Source organism: Spermophilus citellus (assembly GCF_964194105.1).
Source record: "Spermophilus citellus genome assembly, chromosome: 1".
Taxonomy (NCBI): Eukaryota; Metazoa; Chordata; class Mammalia; order Rodentia; family Sciuridae; genus Spermophilus; species Spermophilus citellus.
This window is the reverse complement of record NC_138182.1, coordinates 2366910-2391028: the sequence shown is the minus strand read 5'-3', so window position 1 is coordinate 2391028 and position 24119 is coordinate 2366910. Positions and strand designations below refer to the sequence as shown.

At 47.5% G+C, this 24119-nt stretch overlaps 1 protein-coding gene across 8 annotated transcripts in view; it reads left to right on the top strand.

Moving 5' to 3' along the window:
• Positions 1–24119, top strand: part of ARHGEF7 (Rho guanine nucleotide exchange factor 7) — a 138552-nt gene that overhangs the window by 105609 nt on the left and 8824 nt on the right. For 5 of the 8 annotated variants that reach the window (XM_081294017.1, XM_081294016.1, XM_081294022.1 and 2 more), the window contains 11 exons: positions 314–436; positions 5196–5334; positions 6167–6226; positions 7402–7548; positions 9210–9296; positions 11352–11430; positions 11617–11756; positions 13537–13761; positions 16222–16315; positions 20815–20904; positions 23636–23812. In XM_081294017.1, coding sequence (XP_081150143.1) covers positions 314–436; positions 5196–5334; positions 6167–6226; positions 7402–7548; positions 9210–9296; positions 11352–11430; positions 11617–11756; positions 13537–13761; positions 16222–16315; positions 20815–20904; positions 23636–23812 — 1361 coding nt within the window. The remainder of the gene's footprint in view (positions 1–313; positions 437–5195; positions 5335–6166; positions 6227–7401; positions 7549–9209; positions 9297–11351; positions 11431–11616; positions 11757–13536; positions 13762–16221; positions 16316–20814; positions 20905–23635; positions 23813–24119) is intronic. The other 3 variants (XR_014021933.1, XM_081294019.1, XM_081294018.1) reach the window with 1 other exon arrangement.

Here is a 24119-nt window from a genome sequence, read left to right as displayed (position 1 = left end):
AGGAAACTTTACAAACAGATAACCACATTTGGTAACTCTCCTCTTTTTATGCAAAATTAAAGGCTTTGTGATATCAAATTTTCCCACTGCCTGAAGAACTTGGGCTTTTTCTGGTGTGCCAGCCTGATAGTCTAGAGCTGTAGGAGGGAGCCTGAGTGGAGTTTTTTTTTTGTGGCAGACCCTCCTGCCTGCTCAGTTGGAGGTAGGAACAGATGGGTCTGGGATTTGTGATCCTGCCTAAACCCATGGGTCACCTGTCATTCAACCCCTTTCCTGTCTGTAGCACTGATGCTGTCTCCTCCTGTGTCTCCAGGTCACCTGAGGCCCAGCAGAGAGTTGGTGGCTGCTTTCTGAACCTGATGCCACAAATGAGGACCCTGTACCTTGCCTACTGTGCCAACCACCCATCTGCCGTGAGCGTCCTTACAGAGCACAGGTCTGTTCACTGAGATGTCAGAGCAAAGGGAAGACCAACAGCTCTGTGCTCCCAGATAGACTGTGATACGCAGGGTGATTTCATTTTAATTGCTTCTCAAAATGAGTGCTCGAGAAACTTTAAAATGGTACTTGGTGTTTGTAAAAGAAGAGGGTCCTTTTGAAGTCACCCTTCAGCCTAACCCATTTGGGTGGTGGGTTGGAGGAGCTGGGAAGCACCGGGGCTTTGTCCATCAGCCAAGTCAAGGCTGAGGGACTCTGAGTGCTCCTGGGTTGCAAAGCTGAAGGATGGAGGCTATATGAGGAGAGTCCCATTTCAAACGAGGACTTGATTGCGCAGATAGAGCAGTGCATTAGAGACCTTTACCTTGAGCCTTTCAGACTGTAACAACATTAGAACATGTAAAACAGAACATGTAAATTTTATCAAAGGGATGAGGCATGTGTGTCTCTTGTTACTGGGGAGAGGAAGCTGGGTAGCTGTCCCAGTGACTGAGGAGCAGCCCGGCTCCAGTGACTGCTGAGCGCTAGTGATGGCTTTGTGCCGGATGACCATGTGGATGACCGGAGGGCAGAGATTTGGTTTCTGTTTCAGAGAAGCACAGTATTTTTATTAATGTTTTAGAGGTGATTTCATGGTTTCTTTCAAAATTGGCAATTCAGAAGTTTTTCAAAACTGTAATTGGAAAAAAAAAATTCAGTAGCATCAAGAGAAATGCCATTGTGCTTCTAATTTCCAAATTTAACCTCGGCTTATTCTTAACATTTCCTTTTAAAACACAACAAGCAGCTTTGATGTGCTGGCCTTGCTTGTCTGCTGCCTGCAGGCCCAGGGCCTGTGCCTCTGGGCTTTAGCTCCCTTTACTGGAAATCCTGCTCCCAGGGCTGTAGTAAGCTTTGAGCTGGTCTGTATGTACAGACTGGTCAGATTGGAGCGAACGTGATAAAGGTGCATTGTTTTGTTGTCTTTTAAAAGAAGTAAAGTGATCTGGGCCGCCTGTGCTCAATGCAAAAGGATTAGTTGTTCATATTCCCATTGGTGTTGTCCTGAAGTGAAGCAGCAGCCTTTGACAGTGTGAGGAAGGGGCCGAGGGGCTCAAATGCTCAGCAGCTGTGGGAAAGGGAGATCTGAGAGACCCATCCTTGCCACAGGCAGAGGCCATGTTAGCCACGCACTGTCCTAAATGTGCAAAGTGTGTATTCAAATATGTGCTGTACCATCAACTTCAGGAAATTACAAATTAAATGAAATTTCCATAAAAGTGAAAAGCAAGTATTAGGTTTGTATGAATGAAAATCCTTCAGAAGTTATTGATGCAGTGATGGGAAGAGGTCTACAAAAAGCAAGTGGAGTGTTACAGAAAATTCTAAGATCTTTTCTGTGTATCCCCCCGCCTCTTCTTTGGAGAGAGGCTCTCCTGTAGAGAAGGTTGAGAGCTTAGAAAGGGACGGGTGCACAGTCCTGGCAAAGACTTGTAAGGGTTTTTCCTGTAGAAACAAGGGTGTGTGGAGCAGTTGAGACTTGGGGTATCTTGAAGTGTAACCCTTTCAGGAGAAATGCTCACGGGAGTGCTGTGTCTACCCTCTTGTGTGCTGTTACCTCAGCGACTCTGTTGTGTCTGAAAGGCGAACACAGCATTTTATCAGAATGTACTTAGAGGAAGGAGTACAGATAAGGTTGTGAGCAAGAGCCTCCAGGCCTGCTGCATGTGGCTGGCATGCTGAGCATGGAGTGGGAGTCTAGGGTTGCGTGCTGGACGGCAGCCCTGCAGCAGGTGGCTCCCAGGGGCTAAGCCAGAGAGGAGAGTCCCTCAGAGCCAGCAGGTGCTGGCAGTCACAGCAGTGCACAGTGCCCGTGTTCCTTCCTGCCTCCCCTGAGCCCAGAAAGTTCCCCCTTTGTCTGCCATAGATTATGCCCTGCTCCAAAGTGCACTTGCGTTCGTTGAGATGGTGAGTGCTCACGCCTGACAGCTGCTGTCAGCACTCCTGTTGTTATACTCAAAGTCTGAATGGGCAGCTCTTCCGTCTGTCCTTCAGTGTGAGTGCCTGTGAGCTACCACACCGCGGGGTGTCCCATCTGGTCTTAGGCTTGAGCCTAGGTTTTGAGGACTGGTGTGAGTGTAGTGCGTTGAAGCTGACAATCTTACCTGTGCACGGGTTGCAGCACGTGTGGGAACCTGCTTCCACCGCCCCCCTCCCCGCAGATGGTTGCACCCACAGCTCCCAGTCTTTAGGTTGTTTTTCTGGCAAACACATGCTGTTTCCAGTTCTGCAGAGCTCTAATGCCTTTCCATTATCATGGGACTGCAGAGCTTGTCTTCATAAATGGGTCTGTAAAAAAAAAAAAGGCTTTCCCTTCAGCTGTTTGCTACTCTTTGCTTGGCTACATAGTTCTTTTTACCTTGTTCCCTTGTTGCCATGGTGTCATTCCAGTAGGTGCAGAGGAGGGAGACTGTGGCTGCTGGCAGCAGTAGGAATGGTGCCGAAAGAGCCATTGTTTTACCCCATAGCTGTAACCACCTACTTTGTTATAGTACTAAAAACCCTATAGAACGAAGCGTGATCCATGAAGGCTTATACTGTTTTCTTTCCTTTTGGGGATGTGTACACATGTTCTGGAATCATAAGAATGTTGTGTGGATATTACAATAAGCTACTTTTGCTTGTTAAAATTTCACTTCATGTTTTTAGTTTTAGGGGAGTTTTGAGGGAGGTGATGAGCATAACTTGTTCAGTTTTGTTTATTTTTCTGCCATGACTATACGAAATTTGACTTTTGCTTTCTATCTTGATGGAAAAGACCCGGTATAGATTATGTTTAAAGGAATTGAAATACGGTTTTAATTTCATAAAAACTGATCTTTAAGTGTGTGTTCATTTTAGAGAAATGTTGGTGAAATAGAAATTTCTCCCACTTTACTCCTGCTTTCGGGACTGGCAGAATGAGTGATTTCAGGAGACCAGCTTTTCTCAGTAAGACCCTGGGGGCTGCAAGGGTGAGCAGCAGTGGTGGGGGTCTGGCTCAGCTAGCAGCAGCAGCCTGGGCAGTGCACCGCGCCAGCAAAAGCATGTGCTCCTGGGTGTCTGGGCTTCCTTTCTTGCCCTTGTCCTGAGGGTCTGCTGGCAGCAGTGCCCTCAGTGTGGAAGGTTGACACCAGGGTGGCAGAGGGCCTCTGGTTACCATGGCAGTGTGGCTGTGTACCCAGGGCCTTGCTTGCTGCTCTGGCTTCTGCAGCAGCATGCCTCTGGATGCACAGTGTGGTGCTGTCCAGTGGGGCCCGCATACTTCACTGAACTTTCAGTTAATCCAGCCCTGCAGTTTCCCTGGGAAGAGGGTGTCTAGAGAGCACAAAACCAGACACAAAGAAGTTGAGATGCTGCCTGTGAAAAAGTTTGTCACACACTCCTAGAAGTAGTTGAATAATTTTGTCACACACTCCTAGAAGTAGTTGAATAGTTTCTCTGATGATAATTTTTTTAAAATTGTATCATCATGATAGACTCTATCTTACAGGAGTAAAATAATTACCAAGCCTCTTCTATATATAGAATTGAGGGAATGTGCATTATGCCTGTTAATTTGTTATAACTGGGATTATGTAAAGTTTCCCTTTTTTATGGTTTGCTTTGATTTTGGTGTCAAATGTGTGATTTATGTATATGTGTAGGAGTTCTGTGCATCACCCTGGTCTCCCGGGATGTGACATGGTAACTGAGGTGTGGGTACTACCTTTGTCTCCTGGGACTTGGCATGACTGGGTGGGAGGTTACCCTGGTCTCCTGGAACATGACATGGTGGCTGGGGTAACACCCCAGCCTCTAGGGACTTGGTACGATGACCGGGAGGGGGTATGTCACCCTGGTCTCCTAGGATGTGGCTCCCTTAATTCTTGCCCCCCTTTCTCACCTACAGCTGTGGGGCTCCTGATGTCTGGATGATGCATACACAGTGAGGGATAGCCTCCTTGAGCCCTAGCAGGCACCTTATAGGTCACCTGTTCTGTGTCGGCAGTCATAGGTGTTGGTGACAACAGTCCCCACAGTGCCTGCTCATTGATTCCTGTTGAACTTGGAGCAGGGACAGTGGCTGTAGACATGAATGGCTTGGAAGAACTAGTCACAGAAAATGTTAGGTGAATGTAGTAAAGGGACGGTGGCAGAAGAATAGGAAGGTGTTTCAGACTTCTTTTAGGTTTCTAATTTATGGGCATGTCCTTGGTTTTTCCATCTCCCTCTATGCTGAGGGTGAAATGTGGTGACAGCGTGCTGTGCTGCTTCTGCTTCAGAGCCCAGGGACCTGGTCTTTTTTGTAGTGCTGCGGTGCACGCCCGCAGGTGGGAGGTGCACCTCTGCAGAAGGCAATGAAAAGGCATTTGGTGCGTGGCACTGGGCCACTTGAGGTGCAGGTGGCCCTTGTGTAGCTCACCTGGTTCAGGAGTGTCTTTCCCTTGAGCAGCTTGATGGCAGTTCTTGCTATCTTGAGACTCTGAAATGCTTGGAATCCATTGCAGCTCTAAGAGCGTGAACTTCCATTTGGACAGGTCTGCATGTTGTGACATACTGGGGGACCTTTTGCGAATGGAATTGCGTGTATTCTGTGGGAGAGGAACCTTTTTGGAGTTCCCTTTGGTGTCTTGAGATAAACAGTACAGGTTTGTTTGTAAAAACTGCAACATTCATAAACACTAACAGAAGCCTTGCCATATTGTCTTTTGCCCTAACCCCAAGCATCTTCTTTTCCACCATGCCCCTGTTGCCAGCGAGGACCTGGGGGAGTTCATGGAGACAAAAGGTGCCAGCAGCCCTGGGATCCTGGTGCTGACCACTGGCCTCAGCAAACCGTTCATGCGCCTGGACAAATACCCCACGCTGCTCAAGGAGCTGGAGAGACACATGGAGGTGCTGCCTCCCTTCCAACCCTGAGTCCTTAAGCAAGGAGGGATGACATGGGTCAGACTGCTATCAGGGACAGTATCATTAGTGATTCACTTTAGAAGCCAGGACCAACACAGAGTTTAGAATCTGTAACTTAGTGATTTTTCAAAATGACTTTGTTAAATATGAAGTTTTTCTCCTTTTCTTGTTCTGTAAGAAAGCATTTGCTGCTTTGCCTTCTTGCTCTCTCATCTACCACTGCTGATAGGACAGTTTCCAAAAGCTAGAAAATGGGGGCTGGGGCTATAGCTCAGTGGTGGAGCCCTTGCCTAGCATGTTGTAGGCACTGGGTTCGATCCTCAGCACCATATAAAATAAATAAGTAAAGGTATATATTATTTAAAAAAAAACACTAGAAAATGTGAACTCATTTCCAAATGGTATTTTGATTAACAAGTTGCAGACCTGACAAATTCAGGTTTCAGGTACTCTCTGGACTTGGGCAGGCAACCTGTCTGTAGCCGGATGGTTCATCAGGCCTCCTCAGGCCTCCCCTTCAGTTGCTGAGCATGGCTTGGCCACTCTGCAGCTGAGAATCAGAGATGCCCTGCAAATAGAGGTGGTCGTGTTCAGCAAAGCTGTATTTACAGAACATGTTTGCTGACCATTGCTCAGGCTATTCCCCTGAACCCACTGACTCCATGATGCCCTTAAAGAATAGGATTGCTACTGTGATGCTAAGAAGAAAAGTGCTTGTCAAGGACAAAGATTTGGAAAGGTTTTAGGCCAAGCTACAGAGAGAGGCCTTTTAAGAAAAGCTTTTGTGAAAGCTAATAGCATGTTTCTTTATCTAAAGGATTATCATCCTGATAGACAAGACATTCAGAGATCCATGACTGCCTTCAAAACCCTTGCGGTGAGTATAGTGGAGGAATGGGACCTGGGAGCAGGAAGGGAGGGAGTGAAAAGAGACCACTGGGGAATGATATTGCCCAGATTATATTGCTGTGACATTTGCATGTACGAATATGTAACAGTGAATCTCCCATTATGTACAATTATAATGTACCCACAAAATATATGTGGAATGACCCTTGCAGTAAGTGGGCAAGCACACCATGGTTTCTTCCACAGACATGTGATGGCAAATGAATGTAGAATCGGTAGCTGAAAAGGTCAGATGCAAAGACATTACTTGTGACGAACTAAAAACTAAGACAGCATTCAATGGCTAGGAAATTCTCTTGCATTAGAAGATTGTGGGCACCAGAAAGATGAAGTGATGATTTCTCCCTTTTGAAGAGGCATAGCATAATTAATGCTGCATTTCCAAACCTCCATGCACAGGCTCTTTAGTGGTGTTCTGGGGAGTGTAGTGCTGGGGTTCTGTCTCTTCTCTTGTCATGTTGTTCCAGCTGTGTTTTAAGTTGTCCTTTATATATAGTGCAAATTGTTCTCACCCTTTTTCCTCTTATCAGTCTTATTTGTTGGCAGACACTAATAAAGCCAGAAGAAAAATATTTGTCTTGTCCACTGTGTATGTATGTGTGTGTATATATATATATATGTATATGTTTTGTAGATGGGCACAGTGCCTTTATTTATTTTTACGTGGTGCTGAGGATTGAACCCAGTGCCTCCCACATTCTACGCAAGTGCTCTACCACTGGGCTATAGCCGCAGCCCCCCACTCTGTATTTCTACTTCCTAAAAGTGGCAAAAATCTGCCATTTTCCTAATAGTATTTGGTACTCAGAGGAGTTGTGTGCTTTGCTTCTCTTGATTATATACTTTTAAAACTTGTTATTCCAGACAGTAAAGCAAATTGTTCCATAGATTTGTCTTTCTTAAGAAGTAAGACACAGGGGATGGGACCGTAGCTTATTGGTAGAGCACTTGCCTTCCACATGTGAGGCACTGGGTTCGATCCTCAGCACCACATAAAAGTAAATGAAGATATTGTATCTATCTACAACTAAAAAGTAAAGAAGTCAGACACAAAACAATAATTGTTTTAAGAAGTAATATAGCCAAACCTTAAGATTCTGGAGGCTTCTGTCTCTTTGAAAAGTGATGTTCTGTGTCTTGCAGGCCCAGTGTCAAGAAGTACGAAAAAGGAAAGAGCTTGAGTTGCAGATCCTGACGGAAGCCATCCGAAGCTGGGAGGGAGATGACATCAAGACCCTGGGCAATGTCATTTACATGTCTCAGGTCATGATCCAGTGTGCAGGAAGTGAGGTACTGAAGTGCATGGGCACCACTGTGGCCTCTACCCACCCATAAGTTCTCATGATAGAGCATTTTGAAGAGATGTCAAGCTAGAACAGATTGTAATTGTGCTCTACTTTCTATATCAACAGAAACAAGAGAGGCTTATGGCACAATAGAGGGCTATTGACCAGTTTAGATCTGCAGGATCCACTTGTCCAGACCTGTGAACTGGAAGCAGGACTACAGGTTTCCAGGGTGTGCAAACAGCTGCCCTGGGGTCCTGTGCACTGGCCCAGCCAGGGGCTTCCCTCTCAGGAGTCTGTGGTTGTGGATGGCGTAGGCCCTTACATTTTTCTCTTAATGTGTTCTAATTGGTGTTCACTTAGGGGAGTAAAAACCATTTTCTTAAGAGTTTGTTAAGTAAGAAATCAAACCAGATACTTGTGCTGTATCCACTTAGTGCAAGTAGAGCAGGTGGGTGACTTATAGGTTCTTGGGTCACTAAGCAGGTGTCTCTTATGGTTTGATTCTACCTTTGCAAATATAAGCAACACGTGCTGATGCCCATTGTCAAACTTGTGATGGTTAGATAACTGAATTTGGTGTGCACTGTTTGATCCCTTCTTAACCTGACTTTTTAAATTTACCTGAGACAAGATCCTTTAGTCTGCGTGCCATAATGAATTTCCTTATTTACCACAATGATCAAAACACCTAGACCTGTCTAGAAGTGGTTTGCTCTTTACTCACATGAAGTGAACTTTATTTAAGATACCTAGGGGAAGCACATCTAAGAGCGTGTTCTTTAGTACACTAGATGGCCACAGCCTTGGTGAGTGTTGCTCTAAGAATGACCCAGGCTATCTGGGCCACAGTCTGAGGGATGCTTCCCAGGTGCACCATGGGTCTTCGGGGGGGGGGGGGTCGCTTCCAGAGGAGTCTTAACACACAGCCTGTCTCTTTGGAGGTGCTTTGAGGTGTGTTGTGTGGCCATGTGTTCTGGAGAAGGCACCTGGGAAACTGCTTTCTAATGCTGGCCTCACATCTTGGGGCCATCTGGCCTTTCCATTTCTGTTTCCTTTGAGATTCCTGGCCTTGGTTACCTATTGAAGCAAAGAAATTTTAGTGCACAGGTCATACTATTTTAAGTCATTTGTGTAACTAGAGAACGTTTATGAAGTGGATGAAGCACATATAGCTCTCAAAATGCGAGGAAACAATGCTAGAATTTGTTTTAACATTTTGTCCAATCCTTCCTTAACCTCAAAGAATCCACTGGTTCTGCCTTGCCCCACTAAAATTTTATAAATTCTCTTTCTCTAAACCATGAAAAGACAATTGTAGATGAACTAGAAATAGCTAATGGCAGAGCAGAACTCCTTCACTATTTAGTTTTCAAAGATGCTTCACAGGTGTTGTGAACCCAGGATTAGTTTATTTTCTTTTTGTATTGAATAGTTTAGCAATCCAGGGTCTTCACCTTTGTGTTCAAACTCTCTCATATATTAAGGGTTAACATAGAATTGATCATAATTTTGTTTCCATTTCATTTATTTAATGCATTTTGTTAGGAATATATAAACAACCAATATAGTGTAGTGTTTCCTAGGGCCTTGAAGTATTGTGTTCACATTTGTAAATAGATGTGTTTTTAAAGTTATTTGGATTTGTTTGTTTTTTTATATTAGGAAAAGAATGAAAGATACCTTCTGCTCTTCCCAAACCTTTTGCTAATGTTGTCTGGCAGTCCCAGGATGAGTGGTTTCATCTATCAGGTAAAACACATTTGGAATTCTGTTTTATTGTTTATGGTAGACCTGAGGATCGTTTCAGGCTGGCTCTGAACTTCAGCATGAAGCAGTTCCTGTTTCTGTACATGCTGTGCCCTAGGCATGCCGTGCTGTGTGCATCCATCGCCTGTGTGTCAGTGTGACTCTTCAGATGTAGACCAGCGTTTGTTCTGAGCAAACTGAAGAAGAAGTGTGTTGGTGGAGAGGCCTTGAAGCACACTGATGGCTGTGGTGCCATCCGTCTCCCTGGGTTTGCTTTCTGCTCTGTGGAACACAGGCTGGGCTGGGACTGGGGCCTGTTGTGAGACATGGCACAGCACCCCCAGCTATATCAGCACAAGTGCTGTCATTGGACCTTTGTTCTTAATTGTTCCACTGGTTTTGTTTGAGAAAATGGGAGAGCTGATTGGAGATGGAATGTAAGGGGGCGGGGCTTTTGTCTGCTGCTGCTGCTGCTCTGATTTACAGTGGGGGTATTAAGTAGCTTCTGTGTATCTGAGAGATACCCTTGGCAGTTTTCAGCGATGACTTTCTGTGATAATGGAAGCTAATGCCTCCACCTCTGTTTCCAGAAACTGGCCGGTTTCAAGAGGTGCTAGCGAGGGAGGCTACATCCTTGTTTTCTCTGGGTGGCGTTTCTTTGGTGTGTGTTTTGTTTTGTCCCAGTAAGGACTAGGGCGTCAAGGAGGTGTGGCACTTATTCCAGAGTTGGGTGAGCCTGGTGCTGCTCTGGCCTTGGGGTGGGCCTTATCCCCTGACAAGGCTGCCTTGCTGTTGCCTTGGTGTCTCGCCAGCAGGGTCCCACCTTCTTCTTTTTGACAGTTTCCCAGGGACATCCCTGTCCCAGGCGCAGGGAACCCACTGCAGGAACACTGGCTTTGGGGCTGAGGTGCATGCTGCTGCTGTGGTGTGCCAGGCAAAACACGAATCTGCAGCTTCATTTTCTTAGCATTTCTCACAGCTGTCAGCAGTCCTGTGCCTAATGGGTCTGGGAAAGGAGCATGTCTTGTGTTTCCCGGATGGGCCTGGCCTTGGTGTCAGTCAGCTGCTGTCTTGGCTGCTGAGCTTCAGGACATAGCTCTTCAGCCTCACATCACTGACACTTTGGGTTGGATGATTGTTTACTTGGAAGGCAAGATGGGGGGACTGTCCTTATGCTATAGGATGTGATTGCTTCTCTGACCTCTGCCCACCTGATGTTGGGAGCATCTGCATGTTGTGGTACTACCACATGTCTGGGGACGTCCCTTGTGTGTTGTGGGAGCTCTGTGTCTGGGTGCTGGTGCAGTCCCGCCCCTCTGCTTACAGTGGCTCCATGCAGCTTGGCTTAGAATGACCCCAACTTCCCTAAAGGCTTAGTCCAGTTGTGTGGTCTGTGAGCCCAGGGCAAGCTGTGCATTTGGAATACCATGTGATAGGCATAAGCTGTAGTGTTGTCTGTTCCCTCCAGGGAAGCAGCCTGTCCCTTGAGTGCAGACCTTTGCTGCTGTGTTGTTTTGGAGGATGACATTTGGGGCTAGCTCTGCTTTGTGTATGGGCATCAGCCTGGCCCCATTGTGTGTCTCCAGCTGACGTTCCCTGCTCAGATCCCTCAGGGTGGCTGCCTGCCCTGCAGTGCTTTAGCACAGCCCCTTTGCTGTGGGCAGACTGCGTTGTAACTGGTAAGGCAGCCCGTGTCCCTGACCCATCTCCCACCCTGTCTCTGCCTTCATGTGTTGAGCTTACTCCCTTCTGTGTCCTTTGAAACAGCTGTGATACACGTTAGTTTTGTTATAGTAGGTAACGTTTTTATGTCCTGGTGTTTGTTTAGAGTAATTGAGCAGATGAAATTTTTCTTTGTTTTTTGAACTTTAGCTTTTTGAACATTCATCGTTCTGTAGGCTGATTCCTTACCTGGGTTTTCTTTATATTATGCGTGCACTGCCACAAGCAGCATGACACCATTGCCACCTCCAAAGTCATTTAATATTTATTTTAATAACAGAACTTCTTTATTAGAAAGGCACTAATTGCATTTTTTTGTGGGGGGGTCTTTTTTAGGGAAAGCTACCAACGACAGGAATGACAATCACAAAACTTGAGGACAGTGAAAATCATAGGAATGCGTTTGAAATATCAGGTGATAGGCACAAGCCGTGTGTGTGCTGTCTGTCCCCGCCAGGGAGGCAGCCTGTCTCTTGAGCGCAGACCTTGCTGATGCATTTTGGAGGGTGACGTTTAAGCATTGCTGAGTCGTGTTCTGGGCATGTGCGTGTATGTGCTTCCTGCCCAAGTTTCCACTTCAGCCTGTTTCCCTCCTTTCCAGGGAGCATGATCGAGCGGATACTGGTGTCCTGCAACAACCAGCAGGACCTGCAGGAATGGGTGGACCATCTGCAGAAGCAGACGAAGGTCACATCTGCGGGCAACCCCACCATCAAGCCCCACTCCGTGCCATCTCACACCGTAAGGGCTCCCGAGATCTCCTCCCAGCTTCAAGTGGTGATGGCCTGTGGTGGGGCTGGCACTGGGTGCTCTTGTGTCACAACCCTCTGTCAGGCATTCTCATGAGTTGGTTGACATTTGTGGGGCATGTGGCCTTTGCTATGAATGGCCCCTAAAGACGGACTGGAGGGAGTATTGCTACTAAAATCCCCAGAAAGCACTGTCCATGGATGAGAAATTTTAGCTGTGTGTGTTGTGTTTGTTTAAAAAAACAACAAAAAACAGTAAATTACGGTAATGACGAGAATGGCCAGATTCATGTTGAAGGCATAAAATATGGTTTTTGAGTCACTGTTTTGATTTTAAGAAATTTATTTTTCACTTTAAAAAGTTTAGCAGCTCTTTAGAGAGAACTTTTCAAAATGAATCAACACCAAAGTTTCAGTGTTTAAACCTCTCTGTACTGGTGTTTAATAATAAATTGATGTCCAAAAAACACTTATCATCTTTATCAAATAGTATTGAAAAACTGGGCAGATCTTTGAGAATGAATTAGGATTACACAGCACTTTGAATTTGTGTTTTCTCACATCTTCATGGGGAGGGGGGTTGGGATAGTTTTACCAGTGGTTCATTTTTCCTTTAGTGGTTCACTACTTTAAGCATCTCTGGGCCTCCTGCAACGCAGCCTGAGTCTTATTCTCATTTAGCATCAAGCACCGTCTTCTGAGTTTCCAACTGGAGGGGAATGAACCAAACATTACCTGCTGTGGCATTATTGCCAGAAGGGGTGTTTAAAATAATGTCATCCGGCTGTGCCGGTCAGCTGATTTTTTTATAGTTCCACCCCCTTCACAGGGGCCAACTTTGGAGAGTACAGGAGGCCACGGCTCACACTCCCAGGCATGGGGCCTTCCCCTTTTGCCTGTGTTCCCATGTCATGAATATATTCAGAGAGTGGCCCCCAGGTTGCCGCTCCTCCTAGCTGCCTGTGCTGCCTGTTGGCTGACTTGAGGCTGCTGGCTCCTGCTGAGTGCCACTTCTTTATTCAGCATTTTGATTTCACTGTCAGTGTGATGGAATGGAGGCGGAGGGGTGTTCCAGGAATATGAACCTTATTAATGACACACCCTTATAAAAATCAGATTTTGAATAGCTTGTTTTCACTATGGGCTAAGTTTTTCAGGAAAAGTTGTATTTTGTTTTATTCTGGATATTGGCAATTTTCTATCTAGGCCCAGGTTCTAGCTCTTTGGGGCTTTATAGACCCTTGTTGCACCTCAACTTTGCCCTTTTAACATGAAAACGGTCATAGACAGGACTGGACCTGCTTGCTGTGCCAGGAGATGTTTCTCTCCTTCCTTTCCCTCTCCCTCAGCACAATATCCAGGCCCTAGTGGACAGGGCAGATTGTCCCTCCCTACCAGGCACTGGGCTAGTTGTGCAAGGATCACCAGGAAGTGAATCATGTGACTAGGGAGAGTGTCCTCCCCCTGTTATCACATTCCAGTATAGGCAATGCCAGATCTCTTAGGAAATTCTGACGCTCCTGCAGTGTGATGAACCTTTTCCTAAATGTGGGAGGCCAGGCTTGAGTCCATGGTGCAGAACTGCTTTCTTCTAACAAGAGTAAGGCGTTCCTGTAGCAGACAGTGCCTGCAACCCTTTGCCCAGCCCAGAAATGGACCACTAGGCTTGTCTCCTACATCTAAGGAGCAGAGTGAGGTGCACATGCTCAGTCCTTTACGGGACTCTGCTGGTCTCATGCTCTCTCTGCTCTTCTCACTTTTGTCCCTGGCAGCTCCCCTCGCATCCCGTCACCCCATCCAGCAAGCATGCAGACAGCAAGCCCATGGCTCTGACACCTGCCTACCACACGCTCCCCCACCCCTCCCACCATGGTGCCCCGCACACCACCATCAGCTGGGGGCCCCTGGAGCCTCCAAAGACCCCCAAGCCCTGGAGTCTGAGCTGCCTACGGCCTGCGCCCCCTCTCCGGCCCTCAGCTGCACTCTGCTACAAGGAGGTAAGGTCCTTTGGCCGCTCACACCAATAGCCATTCTGTCTGCGTGAGTTTCTTGTTCTGTACTTCATTCCAGTTTTTGTTTCAATGAATTCAGAAATGAAAATTCCATGTTTCTCTGACATAAAAAATGCAAATTAGTTTCATGAGAGCTATGAAGTAGAGTCACCTTGGTTCTCTTACCATTCCCTTCAACTGTTAGGGTCTCAGGAGACATGGGGGATGGGTGTACACACTTGCTCGGGTGTGCACCTAGGGCAGGAGCTGGGGAGGGACAGGCCCCAAGCAGTCATGACTTGCGTGCCTTTGTGCTACACCTCTTAGCCCATTCTTTTAGTTTGAGATCCTATCCATGAACCCTGGAGCAATTTTGGATGAAGAGAACATTTACAAATAAAAATGGAAACAGTCATGTCAGGCGATGCTCCTTGAACTTGTGAGGAGTTGTGGTGCAATCTGCAGTCTTCTTCATTCTGACTGGGTCTTGTTCCAAACGTGAGGTGCACCTCATGTCAGGTGCCATTCCTAGTAAGTCCATCTGTCCCTGCGCCTGCCCTGAGCAGGAGGGGAACACCTTGAGAGTGCATCCTGAGAAGTGCCTTCACCTGAGGACACTGGTTATTGATGTGCGCGTATGAGAAGAGTGTGAGTTTGTGAACAGAGAATGTGCATGCTTGTGAGTGTGAATGTGATAAGGAGTCATGCATGAGTGTGTGAGGATAAGAGCAATTGTGTAAGTGTAAAAGAATAAGCATGTGCGAGAATGAATGTGCATGAATATGAGCACACTTGTAAGTGTGCAAGATAAGTGGGCTTATGAGTTTGAGAATGAGAATGGGCTTATGAGCATGTGTGGAAATGAGTGTGGGTGTGGGTGTGCAAGATGAGCGTGCTTGTGAATGTGAGAATGAAAGTGAGCTTGTGAGCATGTGAGAATGAGTATTAGAGTGTAGTTGTGAGCACAAGTGTGGGTATAAATGCATAAGAACGAGTGTGCAAATGAGCATAGTTGTGTGTGGTGATGTGCCACATCCTGGCCTGGAGCCTGCACATCCAGCCAGGGGCCACATCGCCAGGGTTGCTGGGGCAGACCCTTCTTCCATTCGTGCCAGCAAAGCAGGAGTACTATCTGCAAAATTTCAGTCAGCCTTTACGTTGTTCTTAACTCATTAAGAGTCTTGCTGAGAGTCACCCCAGACAGAAGTTTAAATTGTGGGTAGCTGCATGAAGGATATTGATGTTCTTTGTTAGTGTTGTGGTATAAAGAAAAAGTGAGATAATGCAGGCAAGCACTGATGGAGGTTTAATTACTGGAGACTGCTGGATGAAAGATTAGAAAGGGTGAGGGAGGGTCACGGAAGCAAGCTTAAGCATGTTGGTTGTGATATGTCGCACTCCAATTACTTTTAGATGCCGGGAGAGAGAAGTGCGTTCATTCTTTGCTTATAGCTTGTTATTTCCAGTGCCTTAAAACCCTAGTGAGAAGTCGTCCCGAGAAACAGAGTTGGCAAAGAAGATGGAGCCCTGGAGTGCTGTCCATCAGGCTGCCTGGTGGGTGCAGGGTGCGGTCAGAAGTGCTGGATCCTGTTCCCTGAGCCCTGGTGTGCAGGTGCCTGCTGGGCAGGGCAGGGCACTGACCTCTCCAGGGGTCTTGGCAACTTCTTCTGAGTCAGAGAAGCAGTGGAGCCCACGTTGGAAATGGTTCTTTGGAAACTGATTCCTGGGGCACTGAGAAGACCTTGTACATGTTCATTTACACAGAGAAGATTTTGAAGTGGTAACGTCAGAAGTCAGGCTCTGTTCCCTTAGTGCTTTGAGTTGGGTCCTGTAGCATGTCTGCCCCGAGTGTGGGATCGAACTGATGGAGGGCAGCCTTCTTTAGTATCTATGTCCAGCATGTGCTCAGCAGTTGAGACTTCACCTGTCCCATCACCTCCACTTAGTTTTCACCTCAGGATGAAGATGTGCCAAGTGGGCAGGGCAGGTGGTCCTCCCAAACAGGCATGGGACTGGCTGTGCATGCGCCACAGCTGTGCCTGGGCCCAGAACGGTGGGTGTGTGGCCTCTCCCTGGAGGCTTCAAGCACATTGCTGCAGGAGCTGACTTGCCTTGGTTCCCTCACCTCTTCCTAGTCAGCTGTGCCAGGCAGGTCTGCTCCATAGTTGCCAAGCCCAGCTCCCACTGCCTGCCCTTTCTCTCCTGCCAGTGGGGACCTCTGCCACTTGCCATCCCAGGACTGGTAAGACCCAGGTAGCACAAGGGTCCCTTTTGGAGTTGAGGGGATCAGTGGTGAATGCTGAAGATACCTGTTGGTCTTTCGTGACTGTTCCACAGCTGGCAAAGTCCATGTGAGAGTTGAGGGAAGTGTGTGTGGCTGCTTTGCCTTGGGGCACTGCCTGACACCCAGGAGAGCCGACAGGTTTTGGCATCTGTCAGTGTTTCCTGTCCTTTGTGTTTCCCCAGGATCTTAGTAAGAGTCCCAAGACCATGAAAAAGCTGCTGCCGAAGCGCAAACCTGAACGGAAGCCTTCAGACGAGGAGTTCGCCTTGCGGAAAAGTGAGTCCCTGTACTGGGTGTGGGGGCTTAGCGTGCACGGTGGAAAAGCGGCTGGAGAAACAGTTATGGTCTTCCCATAGTAGCAGGGCCTACTTCTCGAGGTGGGACCAGCAGATGGGCAGGAAACATGGGTTAGGAGGCTGGGGCAGGACTGTGCTGTAAATGGGGCCTTACCTGCTCTTATCCACTTGGCCCGTGAAGCCTGACATGCTAGGATTCCTGGAGTTTCCTCTCCAGTAGGGCTGTGGCCTGTTCTCTTCACATATCAGGATGACAGTCCTGGGGGACTCAGAGGTGAGCTTTCATAGGCTCTGGGGAACTGGAAGCAGTCTCTGCCCTACCCTGGGGTCCTACGCTGTGCTCACAGGGAAACTCACACTCAGGTGCTCAGGCCATAGCTTTGGGATTCATAAAGTTAGTCACTTGAAGAACCAGTGGGAAGTTTCCCTGCCCTGCTTCATGCTGGGTGAGACTTGCCCCATGGGACATACAGCAATGTCTGAAGACACTGTAGTTGTCACAGCTGGGTAAGGGCTACTACCCTCAATGGTAGACCAGGTGTATCACACAGCATCCACAGAGCACACAGACTCATCTTACCCAGCACATCAGGCCTGGTGACTGCTGCAGAGGGGCGCAGAAAGCATGCAGCCATCTAGGGGACTGTCCAGGGCTGAAGGAAAGCTCCCGGTGGGGACAGGGCATGATCATTCCACCCTGATGTCCCTCCCTGCAGGACAGAGCACATTAGCCAGCAGGTGCCAGCAGGGGTCTTCTGCAGGCCTTGCAATTCTCGGGAGTCACTTTTCTTTTCACTGTACTCATTGGGACCCTTAAGGGGTTTATTTCCAAAAGAAGGCCCAAGGGAGAGATTTTTTACTTAGAACTTGAGGGTAGTTGGCATCACCAGGAAAGGTGCCAGCTTGGCCCAGCAGCTCTGATCCAGGTGCTAAGCAGCTTCTTCTCCATCCTTTGTGTGAGGACATTTTAATGTGGGGGAAGCCAATGAGACAGCAGCTTCTTGAGCAGCTCCGCCGCGGTTGCCCTGTCCTCGTGCGTGTCATCTGGTGTGGGTGGCTGTATTGCCTGCTCCTTGCCCTGGTGCACAGGTTCCAGTCCACCAGAGCAGTGTGTGCAGTCCTTGTGAGGTGTGCCTAAGGCTTGGCTGGGCCCACTGTGTCCTCCTGGCTGCCACTGCTTGTCTGTGCAGGGGAGATGAGGCTGGGCTCCGGGGTGTCTGGTGGCCCTCTCATAACAGGTATTTGCTCAGCACCTTCTGTGTGGAGCACACATCTATGTCATGGGTGCCATGACATAGACGCAGGTGCGCGCTCGTCAGTCAATGGCAAACACTTAGCCCTGTCTTTGTGCTGGTATGAGAGACACAACTGTGAAAGAAGGAAACATCCCTGACCTCCTAGAGCTCAGGTTTTGCAGAAGACAGAGGAGAAACAAGACAAACTCTCAGCGCATGTCTGGGGAGTGCTCAGACTGGCCGGGGCTGGTGGGATGGCTTCCATGCAAGGGCAGTATCTGAGTAGAGGCATTGCAGTCTCTTCAGCCCTGGCTGCAGGTGCAAGGAGGGGCTGCCTGGGGAGTGAGGGACTGGTGATGCCAGAGCCCTTGAGGTGCCTCAGGCAGTGGGGTGCCTCAGGGTCCAGATGCCTCACCTATTGCATGAGAGCAAACAGGCTGAAGCAGAAGTGGAGCCCAGGTAGTGAGGGTGAGAGGGGATGGTAGTGGGCCCAGGTTGATGGTGACTGTAAAATGTGGGCAGATGTCCTGGGTGGGGGTGCTGAATGAAGGTAGGGCCTAGGGTAATGGTTCTCTGGGTGGGATTTGCCCCAGGGCACATTAAGCAATGTCTGAAGACATTCTAGTCCTTACAGCTGGGTGAGGGCTACTGTCCTCTGTGGTAGAGACACAGCATCCTACAGACTCATCTTGTGCAGCCGATAAGCAGTGTGGTGGCTGGGGGTACAGGCCCACATCCTTGTATGTGAGGCCTGTGGTTTTCAGCATTGTGGCCTTAGGGTGCACTACAGGAGCCATGATGGACAGGGCAGGCACAGGGCTGGGGCAGCCAGGAGGATGTAGAGCATGAGGCTCTCAGGAGGTGTCCAGGAGCAAGTATTAGTTGGGTGGTGAACATATGATTCGATGTCCGGGGAAGGCCCAGACTGGGGTGAAGATGTGTTATTTCAAGCACAAGTTTGGGCAGATGGAGAGGAGAAGCAGTGGGGTATCCAAGTGCCCTGCCCTGCAGTCCTCGCATGTGAGGGTCAGGAGGACCTGTGAGACAGAGGACTAAAGGAAATTCTGTGTAAGTGGTCTCTGTGACAGTGCCACGTATCACGGGTGCAGGTGAGCCTCTCTGCTTTAAGCCACTGTGATTTCATAAGTTGTTTCAGCCTTTATTGCGTCCAGGATCCCAGCGTTGTTCTAGTCTATGAAACGGCTCAGACCACACAGCAAGTGTGTGATTCTCCGCCTTGGCTGCTTGCATCTGCCCACAGTGGTGAAGGTAGATCAGCATGGTGGTTTGTTGAAAGTCAGAGCTGTTTTCAGATTCCTGCCTCATTCTCTGCCTTTCTTTGTCTCACACGGGCAGTTGGTTACATCAGCTGGACTGAGAGGGTCCCCACAAAGACACAGTCCTGCACCACCACAGGGAACAGCCTGCCTTTGGAAGTTCCTTGCAGGAGCCCTCGGTGGAAATGGACTTCTCGCCTCTGAGGAAGTGGGTTGTTACAGGAGCCTGTCGGAAGATTGCTTCCACTTAGTGAGATTTAGGCCTTTTCTTGGGAGCTCTTAAGTTCTTGCATTGTGAGTTATTGTCTAGTAGTGAATATTGGGTTTGAATACTGGTATGAATTTTACTCTCTCAAAATGACATTGAGGCTTCATTGTTATACCACTATTAATACTTTAGCCTTCTGTTCTTTCCACATTTTCTATTAGAGTAGGTGAGCCTTTTAAAATAGGTACCCAAGTAGTATCTTAGGAAAAAAAGAAAACAGAAAAAGAGGAAGATAAAGAAAATAAGCCGCTTGCCCATATGTGTAACACCTCTTGGGTGCATGCTGATGTGAGAGCCTGTGCCCCCTGCCACTGCCTTGGGCTTTAACCCTGTGTTCTTGTGCCTGCTCTCAGTGGAGACAGGGCCAGTGTCCAAGAGCCGGCTCAAGGATATATCATATTTCACACTTTGATTCAAGTGGGTTATGAACTCCCATTTTTACCCCGTATACAGATTGCAGAGTCACATCAGTTACACTTCCACTGATTTACTTATTGACATACTCATGTCTGTTGTATTCTGCTGCCTTTCCTATCCTCTACTATCCCCCCTCCCCTCCCCTCCCCTCCCCTCCCCTCCCCTCCCCTCTTCTCTCTCTACCCCCTCTACTGTAATTCATTTCTCCCCCTTGTATTATTTTTCCCTTTCCCCTTACTTCCTCTTGTATGTAATTTTGTATAACCCTGAGGGTCTCCTTCCATTTCCAAGCAATTTCCCTTCTCTCTCCCTGTCCCTCCCACCTCTCATCCCTGTTTAATGTTAGTCATCTTCTCAAGCTCTTCTTCCCTACTCTGTTCTTAGTTATTTCTCCTTATATCAAAGAATACATTTGGCATTTGTTTTTTAGGGATTGGCTAGCTTCACTTAGCATAATCTGCTCTAATGCCATCCATTTCCCTCCAAATTCTATAATTTTGTCATTTTTTAATGCAGAGTAGTACTCCATTGTGTATAAATGCCACATTTTTTTTATCCATTCGTCTGTTGAAGGGCATCTAGGTTGCTTCCACAGTCTTGCTATTGTGAATTGTGCTGCTATGAACATCGATGTGGCAGTGTCCCTGTAGCATGCTGTTTTTAGGTCTTTAGGGAATAGACCCAGAAGGGGAATAGCTGGATCAAATGGTGGTTCCATTCCCAGCTTTCCAAGAAATCTCCATACTGCTTTCCAAATTGGTTGCACCAATTTGCAGTCCCACCAACAATGTACAAGTGTACCCTTTTCCCCACATCCTCGCCAGCACTTGTTGTTGTTTGACTTCATAGTGGCTGGCAATCTTACTGGAGTGAGATGGTATCTTAGGGTGGTTTTGATTTGCATTTCTCTGACTGCTAGCGATGGTGAGCATTTTTTCATGTACTTGTTGATTGATTATATGTCCTCCTCTGAGAAGTGTCTGTTTAGGTCCTTGGCCCATTTGTTGATTGGGTTTTAATGGCTTAGCAAGACAGCTAAGGATAGCAGCCCTTTGCTAGATAAATTACAGATAAAAATATTAAAAAACTGAAAAATCCTTTTTGAATATACACATTTGTAGATATTAAGAGAACAGTTGCCTGACAAGAAAATAAAAGGAGGGCTCTTCTCACCTGCTGGTGTCAGCTGAGTTGATGCCTGTGAGCACACCCTGTCCGACAGCTTGTGGAGTGTGGCTGTGGGATGTGTGTTTGGTAGTGATGCCTCTGCACCTCTCTGCAGGCACGGCGGCTCTGGAAGAAGATGCTCAGATTCTGAAGGTCATCGAGGCTTACTGCACAAGCGCCAAGACCCGGCAGACCCTCAACTCAAGTAAGTCTCACAGGAGCGTGCTGGGATGTGTGTTCTCGTCACAATCTAAACGTTGCTTCATGCCTGAGCTGTTCTGGGGGGGGGGGGGGAGGAGGGAGGTCTCAGAGATGGATCAAGCAACACACAGGGAGCCCTGAGTCCCTGAGTCATGTGAGCAGGATCTGAGCTTGAGCAGAGCAGCAGCATGGTGTTCTGGCCAGTGTTCTCCATAGGGTGCTGCCAGCATTCCTAAGGCCTGCACCTAGCTGTGTTCAGACGACAGTAGAAGGCTACTTGTGCAGCCCTTCACATTGCTGGTGTAAGGTAGGGACTCGGGCTTGTTTTTTTTAAGCTCTTCAGAATTGTTGTTTATTGTCCAAAATATAAACCTAGAGTGAGGCTTCTGTTAGCTTCCCTTTCTTTTTCTTATAAATATTTGGAAATAAGCACAAACTACCTTAATTTGGTTGATTGATCACCACAGAATTTACCCATGTCTTATGTATGATGTTTAAGTAGAAACTGCTCAGTCTGTGGTGTGAACAGGGAGGAGGTGGCTTTTTACATCTCCCTGGCAACGGTGAGGGCAGCACAGTGTGGCGGCAGCTGGGCATCAGTGCATGGCCCGGGGGGACTCTCCACCTCAGTGGGCCTCTTGGCCTGCTGCTCCTTATTTTGGGGGCTTTTCTTGGCCTTGGAGACCTGGGTGGCTCAGATATGACCTGGGCATAAAAGCTGGCTTCCCCTTGGTGAGTTTGGGTTCTTCCGCCGTGGCTTTTGGCAGAGCATGTCCCTCCCATCTTCATTCTCATGCCTGCAGTTGTGGCGTTTCAGCTTAGCGTGTGTCCTACTTAAACTAATGCTGAAAACCAGAAACGGGACAAGGACTTTGTAGCCGGTATAGCTTTGTCAGAGGTGCCTGTGGCTGTGAACATAAGCTAGCCATCAGGGGCCAGGTAGATGTGTGTGGGCCTGAACCTTTTTTACATTTCTAGTGTCTTCATTTAGATTTTTTTCTAGTGGTCAGCACAGTCCTTGTTCTGGTGAAGTCTACTCTCTGGTGAAGGTGCCTATTGTAGTGACTGATCGAGGGATGGGAAAGAAGTGGGAAGGCCTGGGTACTCCAGCAAACTAGAACACCTACGAGTGCAGTTAGGCAGTCATTTGTAAGTGCAGAGTATTGTGATTAAAGGTATTACATTTTCATAATTTGTTAGTGATTGTATTTTAGGTAGACTAGACTATAAAATGTTTATTAAGTTTATGGATTTCAAATTTGGGATTTTTAAAAAGTGGTCCTCTGAATTTCAGTTACTTGAATAAAATTTAACTTAGTAGTCTCAGCTGAAGGTCCTAGTCTCTCAGGGGTGTGTGTGCTTTGTGGGCCTCACAGGGCCACCTTATGGCTTCGCTGCTGCCAGGTATGCCAGAGGAATGACCTGCAGCTTCCACAGAGCCTTTCTTAGTGCAGTGTCCATGTCAGCGTGTCCACTCTTCCCATTCAAGAAAGCATTGGTCAGTAGTCTGATTTGCTTTTGGTTGATACTATAGCAGAACTGCCTGGGACAGAGAGGATAATCAGCCAAGGCGTCGACCTCACACTGCCAGCACAGGTGGTGATGAGGCATGCATGTCTGTGCAGGAGGGCACCCTTCCTCACCAAGTGGAGATGGCTCACAGTGCAGCAGCTTTGGCATGTTAATGTGCAGTAACAACAGCTTTTAGAGGGAGTTTATTTTACCAGAATTCAGCTCAGTTCAGTGAGCATTTGGGTACCAACAGGACTTTAGAAACCAAGGATCTGAGTATTGATTTTTGCTCAAGGAAGTAGTGACCTGCACAGACTGTGGAGGCTTAGTTCACATGCAGTCTGCACAGAGGCTACTTGCTGCTGTGGCTTCCAGTCCCCATCACAGCCCTGTCTCCCTGAGGGAGGCCCTTTGCAGCCCTGCATGCTCTCGTGCCCAGCTGCCTGCCAGGTTCACTGCTCTCTATCCCAGCCGTTCCCTGCCCACTGCCATTCTCCTCTCAGCATAGTAGCATCGCCTGTTCATGCCTGTCATCCTGGTGGGGAAAGGCCTGCACCAGGTTGATAACATTGTGAATAAACTCGACCTCTGCTCTGGCAAGCCCCACAAGCAGTAGTGGAAGGGCCAGGCACCCTCTTAAATTCTTTTCTCCACTCTGAACCTTTTGCACTGATTGTAGGTTGATAAGGTAAGTTTAGACCCCTGCTGGTGATGTGTAGCTTGCAGAGATCAAGAAGTAAGTCAAAACATATTTGACATTATTTTGCACTTAATGCATTTGTTCACTGAATAGGCAGTAGTTTCAGCTACATAAATGGTACCTTTTATATATAATGTCCTGAGACCATTTGTTAATAGAAGTAGTTAATTGTCAAGTGTTTATGGAATTATCATTTGGATATGGGCAAATCTGTAGAAAATTTTTTAGGTGAGTGCTTTATCTTAAAAAAAGAGCAATTAGAGATAATATTGGATATAGGTTTATCAAAACAACTGATCTAGTGTTGTTCTGAGGGTTGTGCTAGTAATCAATAAGTTCATTATTTAAAACCCAGCCATAAATAAGGAGAAATAAGCATTGTTGCCATTTTTTTAACAATATTTTCTCTTTCCCTTCTCTTCCCATCACCTTTTGCTTGTGTTTCATGTTTTGGTTGTGGCTCTTCCTGTCCGTCCTCCTCATCCCACCTCTGCCTGTCGCACCTGTCACCCCCCCGTCTTAGCATGGCAAGGCACTGACCTGATGCATAATCACGTCTTGGCTGATGACGACCAATCAAGTCTAGACGCCTTGGGTCGTCGCAGTAGCCTTTCTCGTTTGGAGCCCTCAGACCTCTCGGAAGACTCTGAGTATGACAGTATATGGACAGCCCATAGTTACAGAATGGGTTCTGCATCTCGTAAGAGCTGTTGCTCATATATCTCTCACCAGAACTAATGCACTTCTGAGCTTTTCTTAACCAATGCTTGTTGTATCGCAGCCTGCTTTTCTTAGATGTTTCTTGCTGTTCCTTGTCTCTTTTATGTGATATTTTAACAACTTTTGAGAGTGTTCCTGGTATTTTCCATTGTACCTCGTGGAGGCTTAATTGCCAATCTGAGTATGCATTCAAACTGCTGCCTGTTGAGGAAGGTGGTGGGTTCACGTGAGCCTGTACCAAGGGTGCTTTTCCCAATGGAGCGTTGTTTTATACAAACTCAAAATGT